The sequence below is a fragment of the Triturus cristatus genome, chromosome 5_2 (assembly GCF_964204655.1).
Source record: "Triturus cristatus chromosome 5_2, aTriCri1.1, whole genome shotgun sequence".
NCBI classification, from domain to species: domain Eukaryota; kingdom Metazoa; phylum Chordata; class Amphibia; order Caudata; family Salamandridae; genus Triturus; species Triturus cristatus.
Genome location: NC_140588.1, coordinates 762,916,904 through 762,938,189, shown reverse-complemented (window position 1 = coordinate 762,938,189; position 21,286 = coordinate 762,916,904). Strand labels below are relative to the sequence as shown.

Sequence of the window (21,286 nt, the reverse complement as noted above, 5' to 3'; positions counted from 1 at the left end):
TGCTTGTGCTAAGACATCAAGCCTTCTAAGGTCTAGTGGGGCCTTCTACGGTCTAGCATGGGAATGTGCTCCCTCAGTACAGTGGTGTGGTGGAGTGGTCATGAATGCGAAACCCAGTTCCCCAGTTCCAAATTCCACAGCTCTGGCCATAGTGCCACATCCCCACTGAACACCATACTTGCCCACTGAAACTCGCACTGCCTTCAGCTGTAACCAAATTGTGCCCGCTATAAACACTTGGATGTGGCTCAAATCAAATTATGCACTTGATAAGAGTAATATGCTGCCTAAAAAAAAACACAAAAAAAAAACAACCACTCATAGGGAATGCAAAGCATGTGAAATGTAAGCCGAAACAACATGGTTGCCTAAACGATCTCTCACTAACTATTCAGAAATCAGCGAGTGGTTTCACCTGAAAAGTTATGGACATGACTAGAGGGCCCTGAAGGGAACCGTTTCACTGTCCACTGCTTACATCCTTACAAAACGTAAGCAGTATGGTATAAAAGGACCACATCCACAAACACAGAGCCCTGGTACACATTGTGTTTTCCAATCCACCCATCAACCAGGTATTGCAGTACCTCCAGGAATGGTACACTCTCCCAACCTGGAAACAACAATGCTCTTCAAAGAAAGACGAGAAAATGAAAGTAGCACTTCACTGGCAAACTCTGTAAAGTAATGCTGGTGTATTTGGATGTAAAAAAAAACATTCTGGCCACTTTGCAACCCCTCTGTCTTGCTATTATTCTCATATAAGAAATTCTATTTCTCTACATGCTGCTGCACTTTGGATTTGAAAAAAAGAAGAGCATTTCTCGGCATTTTTGGATCCATTTCACAGGGAAGCAACTAGAAAGATGAGCGTTTTTCAAATTTGGATCCATTTCACAGGGAAGCAACAACAGGCACACAGGAACGAAGCCGAGCCTCGTGGCATGCCTGGGCATACCAAAGTGCCCCCACCCTAACCCAAACCCACCGATGCAAAAATCATGCTGCTGCACTTTGGATTTGAAAAATTACAAAGAAGGGCATTTCTCGGCATTTTTGGATGCATTTCACAGGGAACCAACTAGAAAGACGAGCGTTTTTCAAATTTGCATCCATTTCACAGGGAAGCAACAACAGGCACACAGGAACGAAGCCGCGCCTCGTGGCATGCCTGGGCATACCAAAGTGCCCCCACCCTAACCCAAACCCACCGATGCAAAAATCATGCTGCTGCACTTTGGATTTGAAAAATTACAAAGAAGGGCATTTCTCGGCATTTTTGGATCCATTTCACAGGGAAGCAACTAGAAAGACGAGCGTTTTTCAAATTTGAAACCATTTCACAGGGAAGCAACAACAGGCACACAGGAACGAAGCCGAGCCTCGTGGCATGCCTGGGCATACCAAAGTGCCCCCACCCTAACCCAAACCCACTGATGCAAAAAAAAGCCCTCCCCAGCCCCAAACCTCACCTTTACTCTCCGACGCGCAGGAAGCCATTTGCTTCCTGCGCCATGGAGAGCAAACGGGAAACCTCCAATGACGTCAGCATGGCTCGCGCGCTGACGTCATTGATGACGCGGGGGGCGGGGGGAGGCAGGGGAAGGTCTTCCCCTGCCTTCCCAGTAAAAAAAAAAAAGATCGACCACTCACTGGGAGAGCGCCAGCGCTTCCCCCGTGGGTGGGTGCCATGACGAGCTGGACTCGTCATGGGCACAGCGCGACTGTGCTCCATGACGAGTCCAGCTCGTCATGGGCACAGAAGGGGTTAAAAGTTGACACTTAGAAAATATTTATTAGAAAACAGTCAATGATTCCCTAAGGCAGAAAATTCAAGTTGCAGGTATAGTATGTTCTTGTTACTTTTGTAAGCCAGTACTGGGTGCCTAGACTCAGTACTGGGTCCTTTATCCAAAACAGGTAAGTAATTACGTTTTCAGAAATTATACGATTTTTAAAGACTATTTAAAGTTTGCAGAAATCGACACTTAGTAGAAATTTCACAGAAAAAGTCAATGATTTCCTATGGGAGAAAATTGGGTTACTGGTAAGTACAGTTGTAAGTATTTTTCTGAGTCAGTGCTGGGCACCAAGATCCAGCACTGGGAGCTCACCTAATAGCAGGTGAGTATTTTCGTTTTCGTTATACGGCTGATTTTTGGTGAATATTTTAAGTTTTGAAAAGTCCAAACTTAGAAGAAATATCAGGAAAAACCAGTCAATGTTACCCTATGGAGAAAATTGAGTTATCGGTTTAAAGGTAAGTACTCGACTGGCAGAGTTAAGGTTCTGGGCATAGACTCAGGGGTCTCCCAGGGTCAGGTAGGTTCAGTTGGTTCACCCTCAGCGGCACACGGGCGGCCGGGTGCAGAGAGAGTTAGGCCCGATGTTATCCTATGAGAGGTAGGGGGGCCTTGGTTGGTGGCTGCTGACTAGCAGGCCACGTGGCTGTGGGAGCTGGGCTCCTGGTCACTTACTCAGGGCAAGTGGGGAAGTAGATAGGTGTAGAGGTTGCACTGCCAGGGCCACTCGGGCGGCTGGGTGCAGGGTGCTCTTGAGCCTTCGGGCGCTCAATTGATTTCAATGGGAAAGCTCCGGTTTAGAAAAAGACTGCAAGCTCAGGGACGAAGATTCTTCAGGTGCCACCACCACTTCGAGAGGTAAGGTGGGTAGTTGGAGGATAGGTAGGTACCCCGGGATTGGGCACAGGGGGCCGCGGGGCGCCGGGTGCAGGGGTGCCTTTTGGTGTTGGGAAATCTTACCCTTGGTTGATCGCGGTTCAGGGGGCACCTGGTTCTGAGTCTGCAGGCTTCTTCAGGAGTGTCGAGGGAGGTCCTTGGGTGCCGGGCTCGGGGTCACAGTTGCCGTGGGGTCGTCCTCGTTGTCTTTGTTCACTCTGGCACAGGCCATGCTTGGCGGGTGCAGAGTGTGACGGGTTCCCGGTTCTGGGCTGCTGCCAGGGATTAGAAGTAGATTTTGAGTAGAGCCTTCACTCATGGGAGTCCCAGGGGTTTAGAGTCAAAAGGTAGCCAGGTCCTCCGGGGTTTGTGAGGTTGCTGGCAACAAGAGATGTCGGGTTGGAGCAGGAGCAGGTTCGAGGGTCGACAGGCCGGTAGGGCTGGGGCCAAAGCAGTTGATGTCTTCCTCTTCTTAGCAGCTGCAGGGCAGTTCTTCTTTCTTCTAGCTCTTCTTCGGATTTCGGAATCTGGGGAAGGAAGGTTCAGGGTGCCCCTAAATACTAGATTTAGGGGCGTTACAGGTAGGTGAAGGGCAGGGACCAATGGGTCCCGGTCCGGGGGTGGGTACACCCCCTATCCTGCCTCTCTCCTGTGGGAGGGGGGCAGTAGCCTGGTCCTGATTGGGCAGGGCTTCCCATCATGAAGATGGGGAGAGCCCGGAGATGTGCTTCACCTCGCCTCCCCCACCTGAGGGGTGGGGTTGGCAGGCTGGCACATCCCCTGTCCTTATTTGAGGTTTCTGGCCAAGCTTCCCGCCAGAGTGGGGGATTGCAGTGGCCTGGGGAAGCTCACAGAGGCGGCATGCCTTTGAAGCTTCCCCCTGCCCATCCTGGGGGAGGAGATTTAGCACCTCGCCCAGTATATGCATTGTTGCAGACCCAGGAGAGCAGGGGCTCTCCTACCCAGGGGTCCAGCAACATGTCTGCTGTGTGGCAGCCTAGGCAGCCTCAGAACAGACGTGGATTGTAGGTTAGGTTTTAGGGGGCATCTCTAAGATGCCCTCTGGGATGCTTGGTACATTAAATCCCACACTGGCATCAGTGTGGGTTTAATGTGCTGAGAAGTTTGATACCAAACTTCTCAGTCTTCAGTGTTGCCATTATGGTGCTGTGGAGTTCGTGTTTGACGAGCTCTCAGCACCATGTACTGTTAAATGGCAGCGCTGCACTTACAGTGCCCAGGAATGGACCTGGGTACTGTAGGGGCACAGGGCTCCTGCTCCTGTGCCCACACCATTGGCATAGGGCACCCAGCTAGAGGGGTGGCTGATGTATGCCATGGCAGTGTAGGGTGGGCATGGCACACAGGGATGTGTGCCATGTCGACTCTTTGTTTTGTCTTGTACCCAGACACCCAGCCTGCAAGGGCAGTGTGTGTGTGTTAGGGTACAGGGCCTCTAAGGGTGGCACAATGAGTGCTGCAGCCCTTCCCTGGTCACAAGGCCCAGGGTACCTAGGGTACCATTTACCAGGGGCTGACATGTGGCCAGGGTTTGCCAATTTGGGTTTTGGGTTTTAGGGAAGGAACATAGGCCCTGGGCACCTGATTGGCAGGAGTCCAGAGCACACTCAGTCAAAGTACATTCAGCAATTCAGCAAAAAATGGGGGCATACCACGCAAGAAACATGGCACTCTCTCACATTAACCCCACTAATCCCTTGGTTGCTGTACTACCACTTATACTGGTGCTCGGGGGAGCAGGTGCCTTAGGGCCGGCAGTGGTAGTAGAAGTTTCCTTGGCCTTTGGACAATCAGCATCCCTAGTCCAATGGGTCTTTACTTTACATAAATAACACTAAGGTTTCTTTTTGCCTGTCTGGGAATTTTGGGACTCTCCACCAGCTGCAGGTTTTTGTGGGCCTTGAGAATACTCCTTCAGGTCTTTCCCATGTCCCCCCCTTTATCCTGGGTTTTAGAAGAATCTTGCTTCTTCTGGTCACCTCCATTACCATGTTTTTTCTGCTTAACCCTGGTGCGGACCCATTTATCTGCCTTCTTTCCCAATTTGTGGGGAGAGGTCAGATTAGAGTTCTCCAGGTACTGGTGCAGATGTTGATTCTGACAGTTATTAAGGATATGCTCCCTCATTATCAAATTGTACAATCCTTCATAGTCCTGTACCTTGCTTTCATGAAGCCAGCCCTCTAGAGCCTTAATAGCACCATCAATTAAACCTACCCAATCCTGTGTTTGTGACTTCTGGGTGTCTCAGAACTTAATCCTGTACTGTTTAGTGGTTAAGCCAAACCCATCGATGAACTGAATAATTGTCAGCATCCTCTTCTTGAACAGTGAGGAGCTTATCTCTACCTTTGTTAGCAAAGGATATCCACAGGAGGGCTGCCCACTGCCCTTGAGGGAATCTTCTGAATTGTACAGGCCCTCTCTAAAGCTGTGATCCATTTCTGGATGTCATTCCACTCCTGGTAAGGAGGGACTATCCTGCTCAGGTTCCAAGTATCAAAATAGTTTCCCCTGACTCTAGGGATACTAGGACTGCCACCATGAGACTCAAGTCCCAGCTTTATCCTAGCTCTTTGGACGTCCAGGGCCTCCCTGTCAAGGGCCAACTGGTATCGCCTGAGTTGGAGTCTAACCTTCTCAAGTTTGATCAGGTGGTATTCCCTCTCTAAGGAGTCCTCTCTCTGGCTAGATATTGAGGTCCCCATGAAACGTCCTGAAGCATTTGACTCAGCAGAGGGAGACCTAGATCTCCTCTGTCTGCTTTGAATCCTCCCAGGAGGAATTAAGGGGGACCTACTTCTAGGGACGCCCTCTCTGCCATCTGCACTATTCCCTGGATCAGAGTTCATCACGGTGGAGTCTTCAGACTCCTTTTGATCTTGCCCAGAATTAGGACCACTGGGGGTCCCCCTCCTCTCCCATCTTCTGGAGCATCCCCACCCACTTGGGCCTAATCCCCCAACCTGTTAGGGTTCTGGAGATCATCTAGGATTAGCAGCTCTAAGAGATGCTTAGTGGTTAGATTGTTACCTGTTTTTAAATTCCTAGCAGTACACAGGGTGCTTAGTTCCTGGAACTTAAGACCACTGTATCTAGAAGACTAGGGTGCACAAGCATCCCAAACTAAAGACATGGGGCCCGATTCACAGAACTAACTTAAGACAAAATCCTAAACTTACTACCATTTTGTAATTCACAGAAGGCACTTACTCATTTTGGTATTCACAGAAGGCACTTACTCATTTCGGTATTCACAGAAGTTAGGAGTCCTAAGTTTAGGACTCCTAAATGCCTTCTGTGAATACCGAAAGTCTTAAAATTAGGATTTTTCGCAGTTTAGTAGTAGTATAGTGAGGACTCCTAACTTTAGGACTCCTAAATGCCTTCTGTGAATACCGAAATTCTTAAAATTAGGATTTTTCTCAATTTAGTAGTCCTAAATTTAGATTTAGGACTACTAAATTGAGAAAAATCCTAATTTTAAGAAATTCGGTATTCACAGAAGGCATTTAGGAGTCTTAAAGTTAGGAGTCCTAACTATACTAGTAGTAAACTGAGAAAAATCCTAATTTTAAGACTTTCGGTAGTCACAGAAGGCATTTAGGAGTCCTAAAGTTAGGACTCCTAACTTCTGTGAATACCGAAATGAGTAAGTGCCTTCTGTGAATACCAAAATGAGTAAGTGCCTTCTGTGAATACCAAAATGGTAGTAAGTTTAGGATTTTGTCTTAAGTTAGTTCTGTGAATCGGGCCCATGGTTACTAGGTGTAGTGTGGTGTTGCACCTACCTAAACCCTATAAGGTTGAAGAACGGGTTGCCCTAGACCCTTAACTACCCAATCCAAGTTCAGTAGAACTTACTTATTTAAACTGTATTATATTTGCCTAATGTTAGTGATGGTTTTTCAATTAATCCACACCAAGATTAGCTCGTAAAATAGTGCAGGCTTGAATCCTAACCTCTGCACACCAATGTAGGAGGCAGGCTTAGTGGATGGTGCTCACCTATGTAAGTGTAGCACCCTGCACTAATCCAGACAACCCTTATGGTGAGTTTAGTGGTTTTAGGCAACCTTAGAAAGCTCTCTAAGTGGTAGCTGTGGAGAGCAGCCTTCAAGATAAGTCCAGAAGTGGTGCAAAGCAACTTGCTTTACCTTATTTTAATCTTATTGGTATGGGTTAAGTGAAAAAGAACCACATCGTGTATTTATAAAATAGAGGGATGCGAATCACGACTCGAGTCAAGACAGTACCCAAAGGACGTAGAAGTGCTGGGGACTGAAGGAAACACCCGAGGTAAGTACCTAGGAATCCCACGGAGTGTGCAAATTGGGAACACGATTGCGTGCTCAATTCAAGTCAATGGATAAGTCGCTGTTGCAATTTACAGAAGAAGGGCCCTTCCCAGTGGACCATGAAGGAACTCTGTGGAAGACAGAAGGTTGGAGAGCTACCCCACTCGTGAATACCCTAGGAACCAGGATACCTACACCAGGGAAGCCAGGTGAATAGGTATGAAGTGGCATCGGAAACGGCTGTCGAACTCAATGGAGGACTTCAGGAAGATGCCGCAGTTGAAGAAGGTGAAAGTGTCTGGTGAATCCAAAGATGGATTCAAGTTGAGAAGTACCTTCAAGCAAAGGGGACAGTGTCTGTATCACTCAGGATTGACCAGGAGGCACGGGAGACGAATGCCCACTGATGTTAGGAGATGCAGGAGAGTTGGCGATGACCTTGAAGCAGTGTGGATCAGGCGACGCTGTGGAAGATTAGTAGCCGTTCACGACCCGTCCCACGTCATGAGATGAAGAGAGGTGAATGGTTGGTGTCTGTCTGGAGCACCAACAAGGCTTACCAATCGCAAACGACAGGGTAAGCGAAAAAGGTGCAAAGTTAGGACCAGCCAGGTCCAAGGGACTCCCCACAAGGAGGGTAGAAGGAGTAGGGCCGGAGTAGTCAGGGGAGCCCACTGGAGTCGAAGAAAACCTCTGAGAGGCCCAAAGATCTCTGGAGATGATAGTCACCCACCCTTAGTAACGGCCAGCCAATGTGGTGCACAGGGATTCGGTTCCGGCAGTGTCAACGAGTGATATAGACGACGCAGACGTCACAAAGACAATGAACCCGACGCCTATGACGTCCCATGGAGTTGACTGATGCCACATTTTTGGTACTGCTATCAAAAATCTTCCAGATCCAGTCTGATACCTGGAAGTTCACAGGTAGGAATCTGCGCCTAGGTCATGTCTTTACCAGATAAGGCATTACCAAGGGTAAGTAACTTGGCTATTTATAAGAGTACATATATCTCTGTGGTAACATATGGAGTAGGGGCTCAGGGCTATAAGTGTGCCAGCCATTGCAGCAGGTCGCGAATACATGTCAGCGAAAGCTTTTGGCAAATCTACCCCCTTTTTTATGTGCCAATCAGAGTTTGGACTGACTCCTAGGGGTGATAGGATCAAGTTGTAACCCTTATTATTATGGCTCAGAATCTGGGGGTATCTAGAAGCACGGTAATCAAGAGAAGTTTGCAAAGACTGTCTTTCTATGGACAATCTCTTTGCAATTCCCTGATTTAACTATAGTAAATCTGATGTTTTAGATCCAGGCTTGCCAGAATTGTTTTTGAAACCCAGGAATATTAATGCAAAGGTTGTACTTCAGGTGAAGGAGGCTTTTCAGGTAAGCCAAGGTAGACTCCATCAGGCCAACTTTGATAAACTGTGTGCCAGTGTTAATTATAACTTAATCAAACTGTCATTTGGGTGTGAATCTTATCTCTATTAGTATTCTCACATGAATTTTAGATTTTATCTAACAAAATTTCGATTTATTTTGCTGCATTTTGTAGTTGTATTTCCAAGGAAAGCAGATTGGGGTTTATTGTTGCTGATATATCCTTGTGATAATGCTGCCCAAAAAAGCACAATGCACTTTGATTTTGTTGTTTATTCTTATGCAAGGAAGTGTTTTATGATCCCAATTCTGCTCTCATCCAAGATTAGATCTCATAAGGATGCCTATGTTTCCTGTAAACGTTTGATAATATGAAACTCTGTGTTGTTTTAGTAAATTTCATCCAATATGACTTTAGGATTAGAAATAGATATGGGTCAGTGCAATGAACTGTGAGCTTGGTTTTGCAGCTGTTTAACACACAGAGTTCTTCATGATTTAACACCTTTTTTTAGTTTCCCCCCAAAGAATTTTGGTTCTGATATTCTATGATTTTTAATGTATTTTGGGCTAAACATTTGGGATGTTTTAGACACATTTCTCGGTGCTGCTGAATTTATAAGCTTTGTTGTTGGTTTTTATGATGATTGTGTGATTATCTTATGTACATTTTTTTTGTGTGCTTTAATGGCATTTTATAGGCCGAATAAAGTTTGATTGACTGACTGACTGTCAGTCTTCAGAAAGGGCAATGGAGTGAATCCATCTCCTGCACTGGCGGACTGACAGACAGATGCCTGAAATCTTAATAAGGACTTTTGTTTGTAGTAAGTTTAAGGCTCTGGAAGTAAAAAATAGAAGGGCTGTAGTGACCATACCAATGTAAAGGGTTCCATAAGGCTTCCGAGGCTTGGATTGACAAACAAAGGTGGAGGAAGATGCAATGTAGTATGTATTGGTATTACCATAATCCGGTTTAGTAATATTATGTAACTTGCAATAATCATTGGACAAGTCTCTGGCAGCATTTTTCCTTTCAAAAGAAGCATGCAGCAATAGCCTGCAGAACATATGTTTCCATTAGTTATTCCCCTGATTTCCAACAGACTTCTAAAAATTATGGATTGGCTACGACTAATCAGAATATTAACACAACGTTTTACTATTTGAGTTCATGTCCTTTAAAATTTCTTAGGGGGTACCTCTCTTCCGGGTGTTTTATGCCCTTAATGATTGTTTTCCTTCATTTTATAGAACTAAAAATGTCCCAATTCTTGTGGAGCCATCTGAAGACATGGTTATACTTTTCAATAGTTATATCATTAATATATTCAATAGAATTGTACTCTATAGGGCTGCACTGTAATCTTGCCATCACTTCTGGTCATGTTAATAAATAAGCAGCATATACACACAGCATCCACCAAGTGAGTTAATTAGGGATCAGTGAAAATATCTATCAATGTATAGGCAAAAAGAAGGATAGGGATTTAGAGTACAAAGTAGATGTGAGGCTCTGTGGCAAGTCCAGTTCTAGTCCTCGACTGAGGCCGACAGTGTCAAGGAGGGGTGAGAGGTCTAGTAATTGGGGCAGGAGAGAGCATGGCAGAATTATATTCATGGCTGTGATTAGAGCTCGTAAAATAGATTAGCAAGAAGCAGGTTTGTTGTTGGGATCTGTGTGTGATCTGCAGGTTGTAGTTTTGAATCCTACAAGATTGACTTAGTCTTGTTATCCTTCTGTTAAAATGAGTACCACTTTCGATTGTTTAGTAATAATTGTATAAGGAAGGCTTTTTAAAAAAGTTATTTGGATAAAAATGTGATCTAAATACTACCTTGATAACTTTAGTTATTTATTTGGACACATAAACATGCCTAGCCAAATTTTTTTTTAAGAAGGTTTTTTTGGGAGTTGGCTCTAAGTTAGTTTGTTTCTGATCTCTCTCATATGTGGATTGAGGGCCATGAATTGTGTAGTCTGCACTTACCAAAAAGAGTTACGATCAGTGATACATATAGTTTATTTCATTGCTATAAATTGTCAGTGGGTCTATATCGTCAATTGTAATGCATCTGAAAAGTAATGTGAATATAGATAACATGTTTGAATTGTGTGAGTTGAATGTGTAATCAAGGTTAAGGGATGTTAAATTTTCAATTCATCTTCTAGTATTGCCTTTGTTTCCAAACACCGTTTGAGTGCAATTTGCTCTGAATTATATTTTTCCTTTATAGTCAATTATATCTTATAGTAAATGATTGTAGTCCCCTCCCAGGACTATGATTTTTGGTGAAATTTTCAATTGCTATCTTACATATCTCAAATGTAAAATGGATGCTAAGGTCATTTTATTAGCAGTATTCTACAATGTGCATTTTTATTGCTTGGACAAAGACCTACAAGTGCACTTATAGCCTGAAAAAAAATCATCTATATTATTGTTCCTACAGGTGCAAATAGATTCATTGAAGATATAGAAATGATGATTGGAAAGAAGCACTGGACCTTTTGGCTGTGGTGGAGAGTTTCCTGGTATTTCATATCTCCTGTACTTATAACAGTAAGTGCTAAGCATGTGTGCGAGGAGTACTTTATGAGCAAGAAAGCAGATTTGTCAATCTCTGTGAAGCACAAAAACATACATAAGAGGAGCACCTCATATCATATCATTTTGCAAACAAAGGAGATATAGGTTGGTGATACTTGAAATATTCTTAATTTTTACGCTTACATCCAGCTAGTTATGTATTTCACAAATTGGGTAAAACAATCAATACTAAATCACCCAAACCTCATGAGGCCTTGATTTTTAATGATTACATTGAAAACTCATAAGTTTCAATTTTCGAATATGTGCACAAGTGTCAATGGCACTTGCATCCCTCATTTAAAACTTTTCAACTTTTGTATTTCGGTAGTAATCTTACAACATGTTGTTTATTTGTATTTTAGCTTACATGTTTCCAAAAACTGATTGGAAATCAGTTTTTACTCCAGCAAATTCTCAAAGATGTAAAAAATGTATATATTGTGTTTGTAGAAGAGTAGGATCTGCTTCACATGGGTACCCCCACTTTTTGCTGGTGTTTCACTGTTTTTTTACCTTAGTCTGGCTGTGGCCCTGCTAATCAGGACTACAGCCTAGCGGCTTCCTCTATAAAATGGGTTCCATGTACATTAGGTACATATCTAATTGGATTCTGGAGTGCCTTATAAGCCCCTAGTATATGGTATACTATGTACCTAGGGCATAGGTACCTCAGACGCCTAGCAGGGGCTGCAGCATGTATTATGCCACCCCTGGGAAGCACTCCAAAATGACACCACAGGTCTGCTACTGCAATCTGGGTAAGGGTGTGCTTGCACCCCTTACTGTGGTATAGGCTACCTATATCACTACCTTATACAGACACATATAAACCTATAAGCCACTCCTGTGGCAGGCCTTGACAATCCTGAAGGCAGAGTGCTTGGTTTTATGTGAGAGGGTGCCCAAGCATGAGCTGAGCCCCTCTGCAGCATTCGGAAATACTTCCTTATGGCTGTTCTGTGATACAGCCATACCATATACTCTTAAGTGAATTATAACCTCGCGGTAAATGCTAACTTTGAGATGGCTGCATCAAAACATGTCGTGTTTGGTGTCAAACGCTTTTGAATACTACCGCATTCCACCCTTCTAGAGGGAGAGACATGTTCACACTGGCTTAACCCGGTTAAATCTTTTCAAAGCCCTGGCATCACAAAATGGATGCCACTGCCACAGACACGGGTCTGGCCTCCTGCTGCTGGGGGAAACTCCGCCAGGGGAGGCCTGGACAATAGGTTTCCTGTCACAGGGAGGTGTAACCACCTCCCCAGACAGGCTGATGTGTATTGGGGCAGGGTGGGTGCATTCAGAGAATGCTTCTGAGACACTGCCTGGGGCACACAAGGTGTCCCTGTGCATAGCCCAGTTCAAACCGGTTGCAGGGGCACTCAGCCCCTACTCTGGCGCGAAACTGGACAAAGGGGAAGGGGTGTAACCATCCCCACCCCAGGCCCACCCATAGGTGGGGCCTTAGAGTTAGTCCATCCCCTAAACTTAGTATAAGTATAGGAATCCAGTCCCTAGTACTTCAGATTACCCTGGACAAACCTCTGAAACATATATCCTGGACCTTCGACTTTCTATCACAACTAGAAGACGGAAGAAATCTCCCTTGGGGTCAAGGAGTGACTCCCCTGCTTGGCAGGCACCAAAGAAGCATTACTGAAGCTCCTGCCGGACGCCGAAGTCTCTGCATCACCAGAGGTGCATTTCCAGTTTTCCCCGAGGCTACCCTGAGTCCACAGCAAAGCTGAGGCCTGTGGCTATCGTGGGTAACGTTGAACCGTGACCCCTGGACACAGTGAACTTTTGCAGCAACAACACCTTCCTGGTCATCCTCGAAGTTGTGCTTTGGGCTCCGAGTAGCCCCAGCCTTGAGCACCTCCTGCACCGAAGATTGTTGGCCTCCATTCCACGAGTGACCCGTGGGCCAGCTCCAAGTGCAACCGCTTGAGGCTCCTTCGCGATCACTAGCCCGTTGGCAAGCAGGTCCCCACGAAGGCAACTCCACTTCTGATGGGCTTTTCTGGTTGCTCCAGTCTTGCTCTTACTTACCCTCGCTGGGTGAGTCCATCAGACCTTGCTGGTCTGCACCGCAGTCCTTTCTCTGATTTCCTGAGACTTGCCGTTGCCAAGGTTTGTTGGGTCCTTTCTGGTCGCCGACACTGCAGCACTCAACAGACTTCGTGGGACAGCTCGAATCCGGCTCATGGACTTCGTCAATGCCTCCTGGACCTCGTGGCTGAAGAGTCAAGACACCCGTCAACTTACCTGAAGCACCCAACATCTGTGGGCATTGGTCCATGCTGCCCTAGGTCACTGGCAAGTGACCCAGACTCTGTCCCCTCTGCTTTCAGGTTCCTTACATCCTAGATCCAGGCTTGGATCTCTCCGGACACTTCTCCTCTTCATGGCAGCAGCAGTTCTTTGCAGGCTTCCACTGGAATCGACTACGCGACCCGACACCAAAAGACACCTATGCACCCGGCTTCCCTGGGTGAGGTAACTAGAGTACTCCGGTGCTCTCGTGGATGCTAACCCTAGAACTGTCTAAGTCCAAAAGGGTTTGGTCCTAGTTCGATTAGAAGTGTCCCTAATCTTTAAAATTCCAACCGCGACATTCCCCATAGAAAGTAATAGGAACCCGCGGTTGTGTTTCCACACTGCATACGGCTCCCGTGGGTCCCCTGTGTCACTATCTTGGGTGGTTCCTTGGGGTCCCAGTGATTCTAGAGGCAATAGACATACTGCCTATTTCAGTCGTGGTTCTTATGCCACTATTTTAGTATATGGTTTGGTACGCCCCTAGGGCCCAAACGTGTATTTGTGCTTTTACTGATGCTTAAACACTTGTAACTAAAATACTTCGAACTCCAGTCTCATAAAGAGACTAGAGGGGTGTGTGTTATCTTAAATACGTATATTTAAATATATACCTGGTGTGGTTGTCTTTTCATTTGATCATTCAAGAGATTATAGACTGGTAAAACAAGCTGCTGTACATTCCTTCAAGACTTAGCCTGAAGGCTGCTCTCCATAGCTACCACTAGGATAGCTTTCATATAAGGTTGTCTTTAACCTATCACCATAAGGGGTTGTTTGGACTGATACAAGGTGCCCACTAGAACTAGTGGATAGCATATATCAAGCCACCTTCTTACAGTGTTAAGTGCTTATTTAACATAAAATCCAAATTTCACCTGTGAGGAAAGGGGTTTATTTTATAGTCTGGTTGTGGGACCTTCCCTTGTAATAAAGGCACATTTCCATATTAGGTGCAGTCCTTGGTTGCTGTGGCTCAGAGAAGTCAGGCTCAATAAAATGAACAACTGTAGGAAAATAGGATCTGCTTTCATGGTCACCCCCACATTTTGCTGGTGTTACTCTGTTTCATGACTAGTTTGACAGAGATCCTGCTAATCAGGTCCCCAGTCACTGTGCTTTCTCCCTAAATCGGACAGTTTTGAAAGGATGGCTTAGTATTTGGTGCTCAGCTATGTAGGTGTAGAACCCTGCACTAATCCAGACAACCCTTATGGTGATTTTAGTAGTCTTAGACAACCTTAGAAAGCTCTCAAAGTGGTAGCTGTGGAGAGCAGCCTTCAGGCTTAGTCCAGAAGGAGTGTTAAGCTGCTTGTTTAACCAGTACTTAATCTTATGGTATAGGTTAAGTGAAAAAGAATCACACAGTGTAGTTATAAAAACATGTATTTTATTACAAATGCTAACACATTGAAATATCTCCTAGAGATATAAATACAGTACAAACAATATTTAGGAAATAGAGCATGTAGATAGCACAAATACACAGTGATCTCCAGGGGGAGACCAAACCATATACCAAAATAGTGAAATGCGAACCACTACTCAAGTCAAGAATGGACCCAGAAGACGTTGACGAGAGGGGGAACACCACCTTTTGCTCAATGTTAGTCAGTAGGTAAGACACGGTTCCAATTTTAAAGAAGAAGGACCCTTCCCTGCGAACCCTGAAAAAACCCAGTGGAAAATGGAAGGGTGGGGAGTCACCCCACAATGGGATACCCCAGGAACCAGGATACCTACAGCAGGGAAGCCGGATGCAAAAGTGTCAAGTGACGTCAGAATCCGCCATAGACAACAATGAAGGACTTTAGGAAAGATGCCGCTGGAGAAGAAGATGAAGGGGTCCTGCGGAGCCCAAAGGTGGATTCAGTATGAGAGTTACCTGCAAGCAGAAGGGTCAGTCATTGCCACTCAGGAGTAACCAGGAGGCACGGAAGGTAAATACCCACCACTGTCGGGGATGCAGGAGAGGTTGACGGTGCCTTTAACAGGCAACACTGTAGAAGACCAGCAGCCATTTGCAAGCTGTCCCACATCCGATGTCGAGGGCCAAGGTGCCAGTGTCCGGCAGGGGCACGAACAAGCCTTGGCAGCGGCAAACAACATAGTCGATGAAAAAGGTGGCGTGTCAGACCAGCAAGGTTCAAGTGACTCACCACGAGCAGGTAAGTCGGAGCAGGACCAGAGGAAGCAGCGGATCCCACTGAAGCCAAAGAAGACCCTCAAGAGGAGCCACGGGTTGAAGGAGTACCTCGAGCAGATCACCAATGAAGAAGGCCCGGGGTGCAGAGGAAGTGGTTAGGGCGAAGATCTTGGCTGCAGGAGTTGCTTGAGGTTGGAGCTTCTTGAAGCCTAAGGAACTCTGGAGGAAAGTGACAACAAGCCATGGCAACGGCAAATTGTTGCAGTGCACATTGGTTCTGTTCCAGCGGTACCGACGAGGGATACTGGCTTGAAACTCGGTATGAAGACAGTGCAGGCCTTGAAGGAGTTGCATGACCACCCCCTGTGCTGTTGAGCTTTTCAGAATCCGTGGGAGCCCAGGATCAAAAGACCAGTCAGCTGCGTTGCAGTGCCTCCAGATGCCGGGGAGTGACTCCTCCACTCCATCGGATAATTCCTTCAGGTGTCTTGGATGCCCACAGGCCTGGTAAATAACTTGTATGGATCAAGGGAACATGAATTTCAGAAGACCAGCAGGACAACGAGACCAGGAACAGCAGGAATCTTCCCTGTTGCAGTCTCGGTTCCACAAGCAAAGTGCAGCAAAGTACAGACGGACAAAGTTGAAGTGGTATGTGATCTGAATCTTGTCCCACGACAAATCTAGGGACCCACCCACAGGTAAGCCCTTAGGAAAGAATTGGGACGAATCAGGGATCCCTTGTCCATTGTCCAGTTACACACCAGAGCGGGAGCCAACGGCTCCCTGAACTGATTTGAACTAGATTATGCAAGGAGGGCACCAAATGCGCACTTCAAGAAGTCTTAGTGGCTCTGGCAAGCGCCCTCACCCTGTCCCAATACACTAAACCCTGTCTGGGAGGTGGTCACTCCTCCTTGTGACAGGATACCTATTGTTCTACCTTCCCCTACTCGAGCTTGGCTCAGCAGCAGGAGGGCAGAAATGTGTCTCTGGTCAGCCGAAGCCCTAGCTTGCTGTCTTGCTCTGGAAGACTGGTATTAGGAGCACTGAGAGACTCCTGGTGGAGCTTTACAGTGCATGGAATCATACCAGTATGATTCCAACATGCTTGATACCAAACATGACATGGTTTGTTACAGCCAGTTTACAAATGGTCGTCGCATAATGATGCATGGCCACTCTATGTGTCGTAACAGCTGATGCACTTCCAACTCGGGAGAATGGACTCTGAGGTTTATGAGGGTGTCCTACTCATGCAGGGGCACCCTCACACTTAGAACCGAGCACCCTTCCCTGAGGATTGAAAGGCCTTCCTTAGGGGTAGATTTTAAGTATAGTGACCTCAGATATAAGAAAACGTATATGTGTTGTAAGTGGTTCTAGCACCAGCTTACACAGGCTGCCAAGTCACAGTTTGAGTGGTCTCTCATGGGTGGCACAATATATACTGCATCACATGGGAGACCCCTGGTGTACCTATGCCCTAGGTACCTTATCACCATGTACTAGGGACTTAGAAGGGTACATCAGTAGCCAATTGGGAACGTACCAAAGTACTTACCACTGTTGTAGGAAAGTAGGATCTGCTTTCATGGTCATCCCCACTTTTTCCTGGTGTCATTATGTTTTCCTGACTAGTCTGACTGGGAAGACTCCTTCTGTTCCCGGTCTTGCTGTTCTGCAAGTCTTCTTTGTCTTCTGTGCCTGTGCTTCATCCAGGTTCAAGATTCAGATCCGAAACCACTTCAACTTTTACCACCTGGGCACTTTGGACTTTGTTGGACTTGGCTTTGGAAACCAAGACTCCATCCATGAAGACTCCTGGTCTCGTCGTCCTGCCAGTCTTCTGCACCGCCTGTGCCTGCGCTTCATCCAGGTTATTCTCCAGGCCTGTGGGTATCAAAGACTCCTGAAGGAATCTCCCTTGGAGTGAAGGAGTCACCCCCTGCATCTTCAGGCACTGCTGCGCAACTGACATGTCTGCTGCTCCTGATGTCCTATTAACTCCGAAAGGTTCAGCAACACAGGTTGTGGGGCTACAACTCCCCTGATGGCTGACCTCTCCTCTCAGCAAGTTTGAGGCCAGTATCCCTCATCGGAACTGCTGGAATAGAATCCCTGTGCATTGCATAGAATTGCAATTGCCAAGGCTTGTTGACTCCGTACTGCTAACATCTTCTGGCTACAAGAAGCTCCAGCATCTCTTCCTGCAAAGATCTTCCTCCTCACTGCATCCTCTGCACTGTGGGCCTGCATCTTTGGTGGGTCATCTTGAGGCTCTTCTTTGGCTTCAGTGGGCTACCCTGCCTGCTCAGGGCCAGCTCTGACTCTCCTGCTAATGGTGAGGCCCTTGGACCTTGCTGGTCCCAACATTGCACCTTCTTCGTTACTTCGTCTGTTGCTGCTGTCAAGGCTTGTTTTTGCTCCCGCCGGACACCAACCCACTGGTCCTTGACTTCCCACATGGGACAGCTTGTGAATGGCTCCCGTTCTTCCACAGCGTTGCCTGGTCCTCACAGATGCAGCGACAAGGTCACCGTCAACCCTCCTGCATCTTCCGTCATTGGTGGTCATTGCTCTTCTGTACCTCCTGGTCACCACTGAGTGGCATAGACTCTGTACCCTCTGCTTGCAGGTTCTTCTCGTCAAGAATCCACCCTTGCAATCCTCCAGACTCTTACGCCCTCTTTACCAGCAGCATCTTTCCTGACGTCCTCTATTGTGGTCTACGGCGGTTTCTGACGTCACTTCACACCTATCCAATCAACTTCCCTGGTGTCGGTATCCTGGTTCTTTTGGGTATCCACGGATGGAGTCACTCTCCAACCTTCTGTCTTCCAACTGGTTTCTTCAGGGTCCACTGGGAGGTGCCCCTCTTCTTGAAAACTGCAACCGCGACTTTCCAATTTACTTGTATTAAGTATGCGGTTGTGTTTCCATTCTGCACACAGCCTCCATGGGATTCGTTGGTACTTACCTCAGGTGGTTACTTGTGTCCCCAGCTCTTCTCAGTCTTCTGGTCCAAGTCACGACATAGGTCGTAGATCACAGTCCACTTCTTCAGTATATGGTTTGGTCTCCCCCTGGAGACCACTGTGTATTTGTACTTACTTACCTGTTTACATTTAAAGTTTTGTGTGTTTTTGTGTTTATATCTCCGGGTAGGAGATATACCAATGTGTTATTGAGTGGGTATAATAAATAGGTATATTTTTATAACTACACAGTGAAGGTTATTTTTTATTTTGCCTACACTATATGGTAAAACAAGCTGCTTAACATCCCTTCTGGACTAAGCCTAAATACTACTCTCCACAGCTACCACTTAGAGAGCTTCCTGGGGTTGTCTAAGACCACTAAAATCACCATAAAGGCTGTCTGGATTAGTGCGCGGTGCTTCACTTAGATATGTGCACCACACACTAAGACAGCCTCCTACAAAAACTGTAAAGCATTAAGAAGTACCAAGACAGATAGGAAGAAAATGCAACACAATAAAACTCTTACACTAATTTATTAAACTAGGTCTTATTTTGATCTTTGAATAGACACCTCAATGACAAAATTCCTCTGGATGTTTCCAGAGATGTGAATTTGTAAAGAAACAACAAATCATTGCTTTTTACAACAAATCATTGTTTTCTACTGCATCATGCAGTTTACAGTTAGCCACAGCAAGTGACTTGAAAACAGCTTTAAGGGCATTCTTGTGGAAACCAACTACAACAGTGAGCCAGTCAGTTATAGAAATCAATAAGGTCTGTTGCAGGGATTCTGCTCATGCACAGAACTATGCGCAGGAAACCAGGACCTCAGTGAATTGTGGTGTACCAGAAAACTCACCTCAGTACCCAGAACCCCTATCCGACTAGCATCAGTGTCTCATTCGTTCTCCATATCATCTCGAAGCTACCAATTATTAGACAACCCAGAACAAGCGACTGAGAGTACTCTCAGGAATGGTGGGAATCAGAAACACCTTTTCGTTATTATTCTCATATTAGTCCACAACAATAGTACAAGAGTAATCAGACACACAGAAAAGTTTAAAATGTTTATTTTTAACTATGTGCTCTAAGGTGCAGTACTTTGGCTAATATAAGCAGACAAATGATTAAAAACAAAACCATCAGCATTGTTACAATACCATAGAAAATGAAGGGAGAAATCATATTACAAATGATAGTGAAAAACAAATCCTATAATACTTTGTGGACCACCCTCCCTTCGCTAGTGAACTAGTTTTATAAAACTGATAGAAGGTCTCTAGGCTTAAATGGGGAACCCCATACTTCAAAGATCAGCTTAGGGAAATCACTCACAGGATCAGCTCTGCTCTGTGTCTGGAAAGGTTTTCTCCAAGTGTCTGAATCATGCATGCAAATGCAATATTAAAGTCACCGAGTTTCAGATATTTGTAGCTGTGTGCGTGTTGTGTCTAGAGCGTGGGCCGATCAACATGAATTCAAAAGCACACATTGTTATTTGACCTTGACGGCTTCTGCACACAGTTTTCAGACTAAGGTCGCAGTGCACGTCTAGGGATGTGAACAGCAGACCGTTCTCATGTGAAGAAAAAGCAAGCAAGCAGTTTTACTTGTAATAACAGCTACCTGCAGTGTCGTGTGCAAAAGCAGCAAAGTGGTAAGATGGCCTGATTACTTCTAAAGCGCTTATGCTAACATAGCAAAGTGTGCACATAAAACCCTGTCTTCACTACACCCTCTCTTGATCGGACCCCGAACAGATTAGGGAAGCAGCGTATGAGCGCATAGTTTAATTTCGAGTGAGACAGAACCAAGTTCATGTATTGCCAATCCATGTAACTGGTAGTGACAGTTCGAAAACTTGTTGAAAAAAGGAAAAAAACGTAAACATCTCGCAGGGGCGTGACAAGCCCAATGTGGAGTAAAAAATAAAAAAATAAAAAATCTGGATTAGGACATGCGGAAGACGGACAACTGCCAATTTGATCCATCAACGTGTAGGCACAATAAGTAGCAACTGCCTCCAAGAGGAAGTCATTATGATGTTCTGTAAAAGAGTCTGCCATCCAGTCAAGTAAAGTAAATGAGCATACATGTTCTTCAATAACTGAGCCTCTAGCACAATCAGGACAACTTGCGTGTTCTTTAAGGTAACTTCTCGCCAAGAAGTCATATGCTGCCGCATATATATCCCAATTCCCTAGGACTCCATGCACCGCTCCACAGGCCATAATCCCGATGCCAGAACAATCCAACTCATGAGCCACTAAGGGACTCATTAGTCGATCAAAATCCGGGGCAGGAGACGCTGTGTTCGACAGGCACAAATCCAGAGCCCATTCGAATGGACAATCTAGGCAATGGAAAACAGGTTGCACGCAAGTAAAGTAAGAGAACCTGAATGATAATCCATAGGCTACGCTAAAAGTGGCCAGTGGTAATGTTCCATAGTAGTCAAGCATCCGGTTGTGCTGTTGAAGCAGCCGGGCAGGCTGTCGCGTGATACAGATCGTGCAGCCATTACGGAGCAAGCAAACCAACAGGAGCACACCAGCAGTCAGGGCGAGAATCAATGGTAGCCCGCCGAAGACGCTGGAAAAAATAGAATGAAAAAATGCCAGTATCACACCAAATATTGTTTGGGAGGAGGTCACGAGGCCCGTGCCCACAACTTTGAAAAAATGCACCAAGCCAGTTGTTGACGAGGCATTGAATATAGTATGAATCAGAGCACCGAAATGAAGGGGGAACTCAGTATTTAAAAGTGCATGCACCTCGGTGAGGGTGTTTGCCATGTGAAGGACAAATGTTTCTTGGGAGGAAGTCAGAGCGACTTCTTTTTGAGACAATAGA

General features: G+C 45.8%; 1 protein-coding gene across 1 annotated transcript in view; it reads left to right on the top strand.

Moving 5' to 3' along the window:
• Nucleotides 1-21,286, top strand: part of LOC146829238 (sodium- and chloride-dependent neutral and basic amino acid transporter B(0+)-like) — a 1,256,359-nt gene that overhangs the window by 986,519 nt on the left and 248,554 nt on the right. The window contains exon 12 of the mRNA XM_085606669.1: nucleotides 10,836-10,945. Coding sequence (XP_085462795.1) covers nucleotides 10,836-10,945 — 110 coding nt within the window. The remainder of the gene's footprint in view (nucleotides 1-10,835; nucleotides 10,946-21,286) is intronic.